The sequence below is a fragment of the Eptesicus fuscus genome, chromosome 2 (genome assembly GCF_027574615.1).
Source record: "Eptesicus fuscus isolate TK198812 chromosome 2, DD_ASM_mEF_20220401, whole genome shotgun sequence".
Lineage (NCBI taxonomy): Eukaryota > Metazoa > Chordata > Mammalia > Chiroptera > Vespertilionidae > Eptesicus > Eptesicus fuscus.
Genome location: NC_072474.1, coordinates 65,961,282 through 65,975,037, shown reverse-complemented (window position 1 = coordinate 65,975,037; position 13,756 = coordinate 65,961,282). Strand labels below are relative to the sequence as shown.

General features: G+C 38.3%; 1 protein-coding gene across 1 annotated transcript; it reads right to left on the bottom strand.

Annotated features, from left to right (window-relative positions):
* Positions 1 to 6,190: 6,190 nt before the first annotated feature.
* On the bottom strand, positions 6,191 to 6,490 carry LOC103287904 (40S ribosomal protein S26-like). The gene has a single exon (XM_008143632.3). It carries the CDS (start codon positions 6,488 to 6,490, stop codon positions 6,191 to 6,193), a length of 300 nt encoding a protein of 99 aa, XP_008141854.3.
* Positions 6,491 to 13,756: the final 7,266 nt, after the last annotated feature.

The window sequence follows — 13,756 nt, the reverse complement described above, 5'->3', positions numbered from 1 at the left end:
AAGAGAAATTGTTTCATGTGGCAAAGATTTTTAAATGAAACTCTGTAGCCTGAAAATTATTTTGGAAGGAAATAAAGAGAGTTTTCCTTCAAATATCATAGGGATTGTAATTGATAACCAATACATTAGGCCTCAGAAGATAGAGATAAGAAAAGATTTTCTTAACACTTTAAATGACTTTCAGAAATTATTAGGGGACATTAACTGGTTAAGACCTTGTCTATACAAAAAGAAATTGACAGCCAATTTGAAATTGAATTGCCATGGCCTAGAGCAAAGAATATCCTTACATGATATTATTCTACAATTTCATTATAATTTTTGATATTTTACAACAGCATATTGTACAATTATCCCAAACAAACTTAAAAATCTAAATTTTTGAATGTTTGGCAGCAATTTAAAAAGGACATAAAAGGATTTAATCCCTTCCACTGTGTGGAAGGCCCCCTTGGGAAGGCAATTGAGCATTCTATATTGGCCCTTTTTGCCAAGAGGGACCCTCCCACAGCTGTTGCCTGAGTTTTCAGTTCATGCTGAGGTTGAAGCCTCGTGATGGCTGGTACCACGGATCTGTCTCTCGCACAATGGCATGAGCTGGGCCCTCCATGGAGAAGAAACCTGGGTTCCCCAAGATATGTGATCAATGCCGGGGCCCCGCCAGCAGGCAAGGGGATTCCAAGGCAGGTGCTGGGCATGAAGGCCATAGGGGCATAGGCTACCAAGGAGACAGAACTGAACCTCACATCACCCTGCTTGGCCCCAGAGGATGGCTGGTTAGTCAAAGACGGGTAAGATTCCTCAAGGAAGGAACAACCTAAGACAGGCACAGTCGCATAGGGGCCATCAGGAGAGAACTTGGGGGTCAACAGAGGTGGGGCATAGATCCTCACCCCCCCAACATTGCAGGGGCTTGAACCTTCGCCCCTTCTAAGGGAGGTCTCCTGCCCCATGGCTGCTTCGCTTCCCATGCCCAGCTCAGATCGGGACCCAGGCAACAGACAGAGACTTGGCCCAGCTCAAATCGGGACCGAGGCAACAGAGACTTGGCCGACAGCAGCTGCTCTATATCTAAATCCAGCCTAGCACCAGGAATGCTCAGGGCCTATCCAAGAATGAAAATAATCCTTTCCACTATTATTTACATGGTAAACTAAGATTGTTGTTAGAGTATTAAATTTGACAGTAAAATAGTAATCAAGTTTTCAGATTAATTTAATTGGCTAATTGAAATAAGTAAATATTCAAGAAAATTTAATTGTACTGGACAAAAAGCTGTTCCTAAAGTATTAACTAAAATTTCTATTGGTAGTTCATCTCATGGTAAAATTGCTTAACATGTGATGAACCTACTTTTGTGCAAAAAAATTAAAATTTAAAGTTATCAAGACTGCATTAAATTTTTTTTTATAAAAGTCTCATAATAATTAAATCAAAAAAGGATAGTAGAATAATATCTTGTAAGAAATATCCTGGAATTAAATTACATCATGCCTTAATTGCTTTAAAAATTTTTACTCTAAAATTAATTTTCATTGATAATGCTGATAACTAGGCACCCATGAAAAATCTTATGGTGTCAAAATAAGCCAAAGGAAAATCATTTGGACAAAAATCAAAAGGATCCCAAGTCTAATTTATAGAAAAGATTTCTTTATTAACCTTTGGTCGAGAATATGTTTATATTTCCAGAAAACTTCAAGACCATATGGATTCCTGCAACAACGGATCCCAGAGAGGACCTGATAGAACTAACTGTTCCAGCCACAGAATAAGCAGTGGCCCACAAGAACAGAGGAAAAGTATTCCATAAATAAAAATAGTGAAGACAACTTGCCATGCTAGCAGTCAGCACCTGTGCATTGCTTCAGGTTGCCCAGGACCAAAGGCAAGGAAGGTCGGTGTGCGCACTTCCAGACAATGTGTGCACACCTTCTGCATAGAATTCAAAATGTTTGATGTTTTGTGTTCTACCAGGACCCCTGACTGAGGGGCTTGCCTTATTTCTAACACAGGGAATGGTATTAACTGCCACATTAAAAAAGATGTTATACCTCAGGCATTAACCATTTTACAGATGGATCCAGTTCTGGAAAGGCTTGATCTACTGCAGCAGGGAGGTAAAGGTCCTTCAAACCCCTTATATTTCAATAAAAATACGAGCTCTTATTTATGCCTTAACAGATTTTGCTATGGAACCCATCAACCTATAGTAATAGTGCTTATGTGGTAAGTATGGCCAAAATTATTGTAACAGCTACTATAGGGCACACAATTCAGAGGAACTTTTCATTTAATTTTCAGCCTTTAAATTTTATTAGAGAAGGACAATGTCCATGTTTTATTGGAAGCAATGGCCTCAGTGTGATATCCACCTCCCTGTGTCAACTTTAGGGGTAAATCCCCAAGGACTTAAACCTAATCAAATCTGGTAAAATGGATGTCACTCAATAGTAGATAGAGCCAATCGTACTCTTAAAATCATTTATTAAAACAAAAAGGGGGCCGAGACCAGTTTGGCTCAGTGGATAGAGCGTCAGCCTGCGGACTGAAGGGTCCCAGGTTCGATTCTGGTCAAGGGCATGTACCTTGGTTGCGGGCACATCCCCAGTGGGGGGGTGTGCAGGAGGCAGCTGATAGATGTTTCTCTCTCATCGATGTTTCTGACTCTCTATCCCTCTCTCTTCCTCTCTGTAAAAAATCAATAAAAATATATTTTAAAAACAAACAAACAAAAAAACAACAAAAACGGGGAGACAGATGTTATGTGTCACTTCAAGAGAGGCTCAGTCATGCTCTTTATATTTTAAAATTTTTGAATTGTGATGCAGAGGTTCCTACAGCAGGTGAAAGGCATCAGGCCTCCTGTACAGTAGCCTCCACCGAGTTAGCTAGGTGGAAGGAAGCACAAACCAGACAAGAGTTTTATCAGATTCAGTAATAATGAGGGGAAGAGGTTGTGTTTTATATCTTTCAAGAAGGAGCAATGCAACCAATTTGGGTGCCAGAGCATTACGTGTGTCACCACAATGGACCCAGAGAAGCTCCTGTGTCTCTTCACTCAAAAGGACTGAGATGCCCTGATGACAGCAAAGCGGAAGAAGAAGAAAACTGAAAGCTATGCAAGGGACTGAGGTGCCAACATGGAGTCATCTGAAGAAGTTAGTGACTGAAGCGCAGCGGATTGTGGAAAAGCAAGAAGTTGAAGCTACTTCTTCAACCATGTTCCTGCTTATGCTAGCATCTGTTAGCTGCCAGTCTTCTGCAAAGTCTTCTGCAAAGTCTTGCGCAGCCAAGTTCAAGGACTCTGAGTAAATATACACCAGCAGCAAAAGAGACTTTCATTTAGTAGCTAAAAATGTTAACATGTCCATAGTTCTGATTTCTCATATTGTTGTTTTGCATTGACATTGTTTTGTTATTATTTAATAGCCAGAGTTTTGCTCTTGACATTCAAGTTTTGAAAATGATAACATGTATGTAGTTTAGTTTTTGCATTGGCACTGTTTGCAATTGTTTTAATTTAGAGTTTTATTATTAATGTTTAAATTTTTACTTTTATTATAGTAGCTTAAAAAACAAAAAAGGGGGAGATGTAGAGGGCCTCCTGGGAAGGCACATGGACATTCTTTAAATTGTCAGCTGAGCCCAGGCACTGGCAGAGTCCATGTCTGGGTCACACACACCCCCTTCTCCCCCCAAGAAGGCAGGGGGTGTGGTCAGTTCTGACTTACCTTTGTCCAGGTGTCAGCAGGGGCGGGACTAGATATGTAAATCTAAGCCTATAAAATAAACGCACTGCGTGGCTTGGGTCGTCATCCTCATTGCAGCCTCTCCATCAGAGAGAAAAGATGGCATCCCACCCAGTTCCCAGCTTCAAATCTATCTCTGCGTCTTCTCTCTTTATTTCTAATATTTCTCAATCCCTGGTCGCCTCCATTTAGAACCAGTTCATTCATCTCTCTTTCCGTGCGGGACGTGGAAAAGGGAGATCCCCGCCATGTTTGGCCCCTGCCGCATCAGGCCCCCGCATGCCCTGACTGGGAATTATTGAACTGTAACCTCCTGGTTCATAGGTTGATGCTCAACTACTGAGCCATACCAGCTGGGCTACTCCTTTGATCTTTTAAAAAAATTCATTCTTTCCTTCATTAATGCTCCAGGTAGTTTTGTAGGTGCTGACAAGTGAAACACACAGAAAAAGTGTTGCTTTTATAAAGCTTACAGGTTAGTTGGGGAAGTTAGACAATAAGTAAGACAAATAAATAAAATACTATATGTTAGATGATGACAAGTGCTAAGAAAAAAAAAATTACTGCAGGAAAAAGGAATAGGGAAAAAGGGAGATTAGAGTGTATTGCAATTTTAGAACTAAGAAGATAACATTTGAATGAAAATATGAAGGACGTGAGAAAACCTTGAGGCTACTTGGGGCAGTGTGGGTAGGAGAAGTCTAGGAAAAGCCAAGGGAAATGCAAGGTTTTGAAGCTGGAGTGGGCCTCCTGTGTCTGAGGAATAGTCAGAAGGCTGCTGTTACTTATCTGTTTTATGTCCAACTTCCAAAGGTCATCTCAACTCTGACAATATAAATTTCATTATTTTTCTTCTACAAATTTATGGTTTGGTGTGATGTGATGTGATGTGTGTGTGTGTGTGTGTGTGTGTGTGTGTAAGTGTTCCATGCTTTATTCATTTGTAAGCGTTAAGGTAGATAATTTTCCAAAAGTTTATGTAGTTTTCTAAGATAATTTTGTTGAGTAATATTTTTTTTCTCCACTGATTTGAAATGTTACCTCTGTCATAAAATAAATTCTTATCTGACTTAGGTTTTTATTTACTTATTTATTTTACTTTTTCTGTTCTATTCATATTTGTCTTTTTAATTGACTTTTAAATTTATTAATGAGCTATTTTAATGAGCTATTATGAGTTCTCTTTAGAAATTTCTAGACTCTCCCCCTTATTTTTTCAATCAAAATGTACAGTTCTCATGCCTAATTTCATATCTTCTAGGTATTTTAACTTATATGGCACTCCATGCATGATAGGTACATACATGTGGCAAGTCATTCTATACATAAGTGTGGTTTATTAATTTATTTAAATATTATTTTCTGTTCTTCAATAAATAAGGTATAATAATGTGTACTTTTGGTTATTGGGTTTATATTAGGTCTTTTTTTCTTTTCAATTTCTATTTTAAATGAAATTATTTTTTTATTTTATAATGCTTTAATGGTAGTTTTGTGTATTAATTTTGTAATTTACTACCATGTATAAGATAGATTTCAGGCAGTTTTTCTGGGTCACCTTGGTAAAGAACTATACTATTTGCAATTTAAAATTTGTCTTTTCCCTTCCAATATTTATATGACTTATGTTTTTCTATCATCTACCTCTGTTTTGATTAGTACATTGATAACAATATCAAATTATGGTGATGATCTTGATCTTTTTCCTTACTCTAAAGAGAATGTTTTTGCATAATGAGGATATTTGATTGGGGTCTTATATTTTTATAAAGTTAAGAAAATATTTACTCTGCTACTGTTACTGAACCAAACCAAACTAGGACCTGCTCGCCTGATGCACAGCAAAGATGAACACTGAGCATCAGGGTTTGCAATGGAGGAATTAAAACCTTTTCATTTGCAGGGTGCCAATCAAGGAGAACAGGAAGTTACCCCTTAAATCCAGAACTTTCCGATGGATTTCAATCAAGAATTTTTAAAGGCAAAAATTGAAGATTAGAGGTTAGGAGAACAGAATGGTATGTGGAAGCATGGGCAGTGCAGGTTTCGAGTGGGGAACGTTGGGACTTGGCTGTTTATGGTAAGACATGGTAAGGAGCTTCAGCACCACATCTTCCTGCACAGCAGACACTTGTCATGTCCAGGTCCTTTGGTTCCAGGAAAGGGCAAGACTTTGGTTCCAGGTGCAGCTGGTGGTCAAATTTCTCTCCTTTGCACATGCTTTAGCTGCGTGACTTGTGGTTTTGGTGTGTAGTCTCTAAAAAGGCAACTCTTTTCCTTCCTTCCTTCCTTCCTTGAAGTACAATTTCCATTGTACTTCAAGGAAGTACAATTTCCATTTATTTTCCCTCCAGAGAACTTTTCTTCACTCTTTAAAGACTTAGCTCCTTACATGGGCTTTGGTGCAGGTGCCATGGGGCAGCACCCACAGGTCTAAATCAGGGTGGGGGTGTTTGGTCCTTCCGGGCTTCACCAGAAAGATTCCTGACTATCTTGCTGTGAATGGCCCAGCTCACACAGTAATGCAGCTTCATATACAGCTTGGGAAGCACATAGACATTAAAGACACTTGCTTCGGAGATGTCCCTAATGGTTGTGTCCTCTACTATGTTTCGAATGACAAACTTCTTAATGGCCTTGTCCTTGGGCATGCACCGGGTGCAGCTGGTGAAACGAATAGGCTGCACATGGCCTCGGACTTTTTTGGCATGACTGTTATTTCTTCTTTTCTTGGTCATCTTGGAAACGAGGACCTGAGAGAGAGAGAGAGAACTCAGATTCTTGTTAAAAACAGGATAGGACCAATTTTGAGCTGGTTTTGGCCCGGTGCATGAATTCATGCATGGGTGGGGCCCGGCCAGCCTGGCCAGGGGGAGGGGACATGGGTGGTTGGCTGGCCTGCCAGCTGGTCGAACTCCTGGTTCAGGGGACAATATGCATATTGGCCTTTTATTATATAGGATATACACTGAGTGGCCAGATTATTATGCGTTCAGATATCATAATAATCTGGCCACTCAGTGTATACTACTAAGAGTTTGAAGATTCAATAATAGAAGTTGTATTTTGTTAAACATGCTTGTGGGCATCTCTTGAGATTATATGATTTCTTGGATATAGTCAATAATGTTTATTACACAATATAGTTGCCATTACTGAGCCATCATTGTATTCCAAACTTGAGTTTTTGTGAGTATGGTGTTAAGTTGGCATCTTTAAAAATGTTCAAGTCTTTTGTTCTTCAACTCTGCTGGAAGTTTTAAATGGCATGACTCCCTTCAATGTCTGTGTTGCAGGTTGGAGCTCTCAGGAGAGACTTTGAGATAGAGATTAGCATGGTGGGCATGTATTAGGGAGGGAATCACTTGGGAACAGTACTGTGGAAGGGGGGATAAGGAAGCAAGTGGGAATGGACAAAGAGTGGATGAAGATGTGATGTAGATCAGTGAAGGGTTCAGCCTACCCTTTGTAGGTCTCTGAAGTTGTCCATGGCCATGTGTTTTGTGGGGATGGCCATGTACTTTCATATTTTCAAAGGGTTTTGTGATCCAGAAAAAGGATTAAGCATCATGGTGCAGAAATGTCTCCTTTTATATAGCCTCACCAAGTTCTATTAATTCTACTGTTGGGATTCAGAACAAGCCACCCCAAGATGTGCCTCATTGTTATGCAGAAGAATATTTTGAGCTACAGGCAACCCTGTGGGCTCAAGAGAAAGTTCTGTTCCTCTCTAACTATCTAGAAGAATTTAAATTAGGAGCCTGGCCCATGATAAGAAATAACATTTACCTATGTATGTGACAAGCAGGGTAAACTAATGATTACTGAACATGTGCTTTTTTCTGCAATTACCTTCTGAAGGCCCAAGGTGCATTACCTCATTTCTAGCTCTGTTACAGAATTTACCAGGCGACCGAAAAATATGCAGGAGTACCGGAGGCACAGGAAAAACCCATTTATTTTCAGGTGTTTCACAAGTACTAGTACAGGACTCAGGGGAAACTGTTTCTCTCCAAATCCTGAGCAAGCCAATATGGAGGAAGCTTTCCATTTATACCCTTTTGTTTCTTTGTCCCCCAAATAAGGATCATACTTCTGGACCTTTTGCAGGCTTTGCAAAAAGCCCCATGTGCTGGGAGGGGGCAGTGAGACCACATCTCAAGGCCTGGTCTGGTGCCAGCACTGATAACTTCATCTGGGGGTTGTGTATTGTTCATGGTTTATGGCCCCTCTAAAATGGAAGTGGTACTTAAGTAAACAAGTCTTGCAGGACCAGATAGTTAAAGGCGCAGTGACTAGACCAGGCGTCCTCAAACTATGGCCTGCAGGCAACATGCGGGTGTTTTTGCCGTTTTGTTTTTTTACTTCAAAATAAGATATGTGCAGTGTGCATAGGAATTTGTTCATAGTTTTTTTTTAAACTGTAGTCCGGCCCTCCAATGGTCTGAGGGACAGTGAACTGGTCCTCTGTTTAAAAAGTTTGAGGACCCCTGGACTAGACTATAGGCTAACAAGAATGTGCATTATTAGGTTACTGGCACAGATTCAGATTGCTAGCCCCTCCAAAATGTCTCATTTTCCCCATCAACTCAAAATGTCTTATGTACCTCATAAGTTTCCCTTTCTGTTTCCGAACCTCTCATGTATGTGGAGTCTCTGACTCTCTCATGTGTGTAGGGTTTCTATACATATGTATGTAATTAAATTTCATCATTTTCTCTTGCCAGTAAATTTTATGTCTATTTGATTATTAGAGCAACCAAAAGAACCATAAGGGTAGAGAAAAGTTTCTTCCCCCACACTATCTGCTATTTTTTTTTCTATGAAAAACCTCACCCCCTTCTTTAATTAGGCACTTACCCTCTCTTATGTTGGTTAGTGACCAGTTTCATTAAGATCAGTTAATAAGCTCCTTTTAGTTTTAACATTATCCTCCCAGTGCATACCCTTCCCCACTTTCCTGGTCTTTACATTCTACACTCTTGCCAATGTCAATTAAAAAAAAGTTTAGTTGCAATAAAGAATAAAGAGCATTTATTTGAGCAAGGGATTGCAACCTGGGAGGCACAGATTTAGGTAGCAGACCAAATTGTGCCCCAGGGAAGACAAAGTCAGAGCTTATAAAGGCAAAATGCTACATATTGTAACAAAATAAACTTTTCCTATTGGCTATCCACCATGGTGTGATGACTCTTCAAAAAAGATCGGTCAGGTCTGCCTGGTGAGGCTCTGAGCTAAGCAAGTTCTAGGATGTGCTTTAGTGGCAAGCATGGAAGTCCAAGAGTTCCAACCTCTTTTAGGTCCTCCAAGCAAATGAAGGATGCTGACTGGTGAAATGGATTGCCTCCTTTCAGGTAAACAGTGCAGATGATCTGGTTGCCATAGTGAGAATTAAGGTAAAGTTCAGGATGTGAACCAAGGCTGGTTCAAAATTTCTTAAGGGGGGTGGGGTGGGCGGAGCATAAGACAAACTTTTTCATGGTCTCCCAGCTCCAATTTAGTTCTCTTGACATAAATGACTATCGTGGCAATTTCCATTCATACCAGTTTAATTTTTTTAGAGTGCAAATTATACTAGGATGTTTCCCTAATTTAATTAAATCAATGGTTTATCTGGATAAGTTCTAGCTCCTTAATCTAGCATACATGACCTAATCTTCATGACCTAATATTTACTGATCTTTGATTCACATGCTATTACTTAATCCTCATATTTTAGGTATATGTAGGGTGGATCTATATACTTGCTGTGTGTCTGTAGTTTTGGCCATGCTATTCTCTCAGTCTGCACCACCTTGTCCATGATCATGCTCAGGTAATATTTGTTGAGTAAATGGGGTTGTATTATTTTGCTGGGGCTACCAAAACAAAATACCACAGACTGGGTGGCTTCAAAAACAGTTTATTTTCTCATAGTTCTGGGGACTAGAAGTCCAAGATCAACGAGTCAGCAGGTTTATTTTCTTCTAAGACTTCTCTCCTTGGCTTGTGGATGGTGGCCTTCTACTGTGCAGGCATTCCTGGTGTCACTTTGTGTGTCCAAACTTTCTCTTATTAGAAGGATACCCATATAACCTTATTTTACCTTAATTATCTGTTTAAAAGTCCTATCTCCAAGTACAGTTACATCCTGAAGTACTGTGGGGTTAGGACCTCAACATATGAATTTGTTGGGGGCATAATCAGCTCATAATAGGGGTCTAACAGTATAATTAATTGAGTTTATATTTTTCAAGGTAGGAATGAGTTTCATGTTATTCAGTAATGATAAGTGAAACATAGTTCTGTCTGGGACACAATGCAGTATCTACAGAAATAACTACTTTAATTTAAATAACTTTCTTTTTAATACTTGATTTAGAGTTTCTTTTAAATCTTTGACAACATAATTGATTCATTTCCTTCCCTCTATTGACTGTGTTATATAGCTGAAATTAATTTAGTTGCTTTCATACCTTTACTCATTACTTTAAAATTATATGATATAGAGAAGATGAAGACTAATTTAAAATTGATCTGATCATTACTCAGTCACACCAGTAGTCTACTAATATTTAAAGCTCAAGTCTGTTATCTGGAAAATTGTTCCTAGGAAACTGACAAGGTCCTGAGGCCAACACTCAGAAATGTGCTAGGGTTAACTTAGGTCTATGGACACAAGAATAGCTGATGAGGATAGAAAGTATAAATCCACTAGAATAAATATAAATGCACTTTCTAGAAGGCCTCAGTAGATCTTCACCCCAAAGAGACATTATCCTGGTGATAGATGTTTTGTGGGGCCTTAACACAGGAAAAACTGCCCTCTACTTGGCAGTGTTGTCACATTGTGATTGATGTATCTAGTAAGCTGTATGTAGTGACCTGAATGCTTTCCTTACATTAAAAGAACATGTAGCCTTTTCATGGCTCTGTGAGTATATTTTAGTCAGTTACATCATCCTTTGGGCCAAACATGTGCTCAGCTATTTATTTATTTCTCATTTGTTCCTCTTGATACCCAGGAAACCCCAACAGAATAATTCCTAGACATGTGAATCCAAATTAGTTTTCTCTGGCTACTGCCATTTCTACAAAAGAGAAGAAGGTAAGATTACTTTTAGAATTTCTTCTGAGAATTTGTTGGTCTCTTAGGTTTGTAAAGGCCATGGGTATCCTGTATGGAACTAGCTAAGATATGTTAACATGCTGCTGTTTGGGTAAAGACTATTGTAAAATACATCTGATGGTTGGTTTATTGTAAGTGACAGAAATTTAATGCCTTTGGAGCTAAAGCTATTATTGTTAATATTTTTAACATTAAAAAACTGTCAAAGCTGAATGAGAACAATGTGTTAAAACAATAAGTTTGTAAAACAATGCAATTAAATGATTATATTTTACTTGATTACTTGTTAAGCAGAAGTTGTGGGGGTAGATTATGGGATTTGTTTGAAGGGATGTAACACATTTCCCCAAATGAAAACATCTGTCCACATTGGTGTTTTCCATTAGTCATCTTCAGAGATGTTCATTTAACTTAAAACAATTCACACTACTCTGTTGATGATTAATTTTAAAATGATGTTTGCATTATTAGTTGAAGTCAGCAATACCCTGAGAAATGGTAGTAAGAACAGATGGCCATGATGATGCATTTGGTACTTAGAATGTTGACATTAAATCAGCCCCCAGTGTTTGTATAGAGACTGAGAGCAGAGGAGAAACTAAAATTGGCACGGGTTATTCACATGCCTGGCTCAGGCAGTTAATGTAAACCCTGAGTAGGTCTCATAGAAACTGTGGTCTTATCAAGTTTCATGTGAATGACAAAACATGCACTCACCTATTATTCTACAGGGCTGTATAGTAAACAGTGAGAGCATACTTCCTTTTCTTTATTTAAATTTAAGAAAATGTTTTAAAATCATAAAAACTATTAGAAGAGACCATTCTTTTGTCTTCTGAACCTTGCATGTCCCAAACATTTCAATTACTAATAGGCAACAGAGTTTTCTGACAGAGACAGTATTCGGGAAGTGGCATTTAAACTCAGTTAAGAGAATTCAAACTGCAAGATGAACACTCATATCTCATCCTTTTAATTCATTTGTTCTCAAATTTTTGTGTGCATGTATCCTGTTCTATAAATCTTAATTTAATTAGTCTGTGGTGTGACCCAGTAATCTAAGTTTTAAACAAGCTTTCTAAATGCTCTAAAAATAGTCTTAAATTTTTCTTATACATCCATACTTCAAATTATCCTGTAAAATAATTCCACAAGCCTCATGTTTATTTTTATATACCTAGCTATTTTTCTAGCATTTAGCTGTAGGGCAGTTTAAAAGGGCAGAGAAGATTTTTGGTTCACAATGGCACGCTGATCACTGGGTGACCCTGTGTCCTTTCCATCTCAGACTGCTCAGTTAAAGAGATGTAAACATTCAAACATATCACGGCAAACGTAACAGGAGATGACAATCAGTGGGTGACAATCTTCAACAATTTTCTGGCAAACAGGAAGCAGTTGGGGGAGAGGTATTGAAAGAAGCCAGGCCCTGAAAAGGGAGTAGATCTTCCCTGCTGAATCCTGAAGAGGCTCAACACTCAGGAATGCCAGGTCTGATGAAACACTGGAATGAGGAGTGAGTTGAAAAACAAGAGCTTTAGAGATCTATATATGGAAGGTCACAACAATCTTATACTTCACATGGTGGACTGAATACCTAACAATGAGCATTAACCCATGTAGGCAAAATATTGGAGGGCTCTTCCCTATAGAAATAAGTGACTGACTGGATTTCATGAGGATAGCTGGTGCAGGAATTGGTACCCAGAGCAAAGATGTCAGCATTTTGGGACATAGGAAGTCTTAAGCATAGGGCCAACTCATCACCAAAAAAATTCCACCAACACCCACACACACATTCCCAGATAATGAAGTTATTTATTGCCTCATTCCTGAATGTGAAAAGACAACTAATGTTCGAAAGACATTTGAGGAATCTTGAAAAATAAGAAAGAAAAATGAAGATAAAGATATTTTTTTAAAGCCTCATAAATGTACACATGGGCATAAATGAAACAAATACTTGTTCAAATTATGTGAAAATTTTAGTGAACTCTCCCACTACTCACTCATATATACTTTAATATTCTGTTCAGTATTTTTTTTAAAAAAACAGCAACAAGAATATAATGCTATGCAAAAACAATACTTGGAGAATAAGAATGATTAAAAATAAGATAGATGAAAAAAAAAATTCAAAAGTAGGATGAGTAGCCCAGCCGGTGTGGCTCATTGGTTGAGTGTTGACCTATGAACCAGAACGTCATGGTCCAATTCCCAGTCAGGGTTCTTGACCGGGTTGCAGGCTTGATCCCCACTGGGGGGTGTTCAGGAGGCATCTGATCAATGATTTTCTCTCATCATTGATGTTTTTCTCTCCCTCTGTGAAATCAATAAAAATATATATTTAAAAATAGTAGGATGTGTAAAGTTGAGGAAAATTCCTAGAGATTAAAAATATATACTGAGTGACCTATTTCATTTTGTAACATGTAACCCAAAGAAATAAACACCTCCTTGAAATACCTTTAACCTTTTGCACTCGGATGTCGAGTGTGACTCGACACGGTTAGCATCGGTAGCAGCTTGATGAAAAAAAGCAAGCGAGTGCAAAGGGTTAAAATTTTCAAGTCAATATTTTCAGATATAAATTTTGGTAGTTATAAGTATATAATATTCAGTTTTCACATATTAATGAAGCATGCTTTATTCATTTATTAGCTGATATTGATTGAGCATCTACTATGTATCTGTCATTACTTCAAGCCCCAACTAGTCACCAATACAATGATTAAAACATACAAAAATATCTGTTTCCACAAAATTTATGATTTAGTTGGGGAAGATAGATAATAAATAAAAAACAAAAATATGTGATAAGTGGATGTGAGTGCTTTGGAAAATATAAAGCTGGAAAAGGAGATAGGAAGGTGCTAAGTGTGAGATTAGAGTTTTT

Bases quoted from the DNA above. Each gene is read 5' to 3' on its own strand.
- LOC103287904 (XM_008143632.3), bottom strand. From the start codon at position 6,490: ATGACCAAGAAAAGAAGAAATAACAGTCATGCCAAAAAAGTCCGAGGC.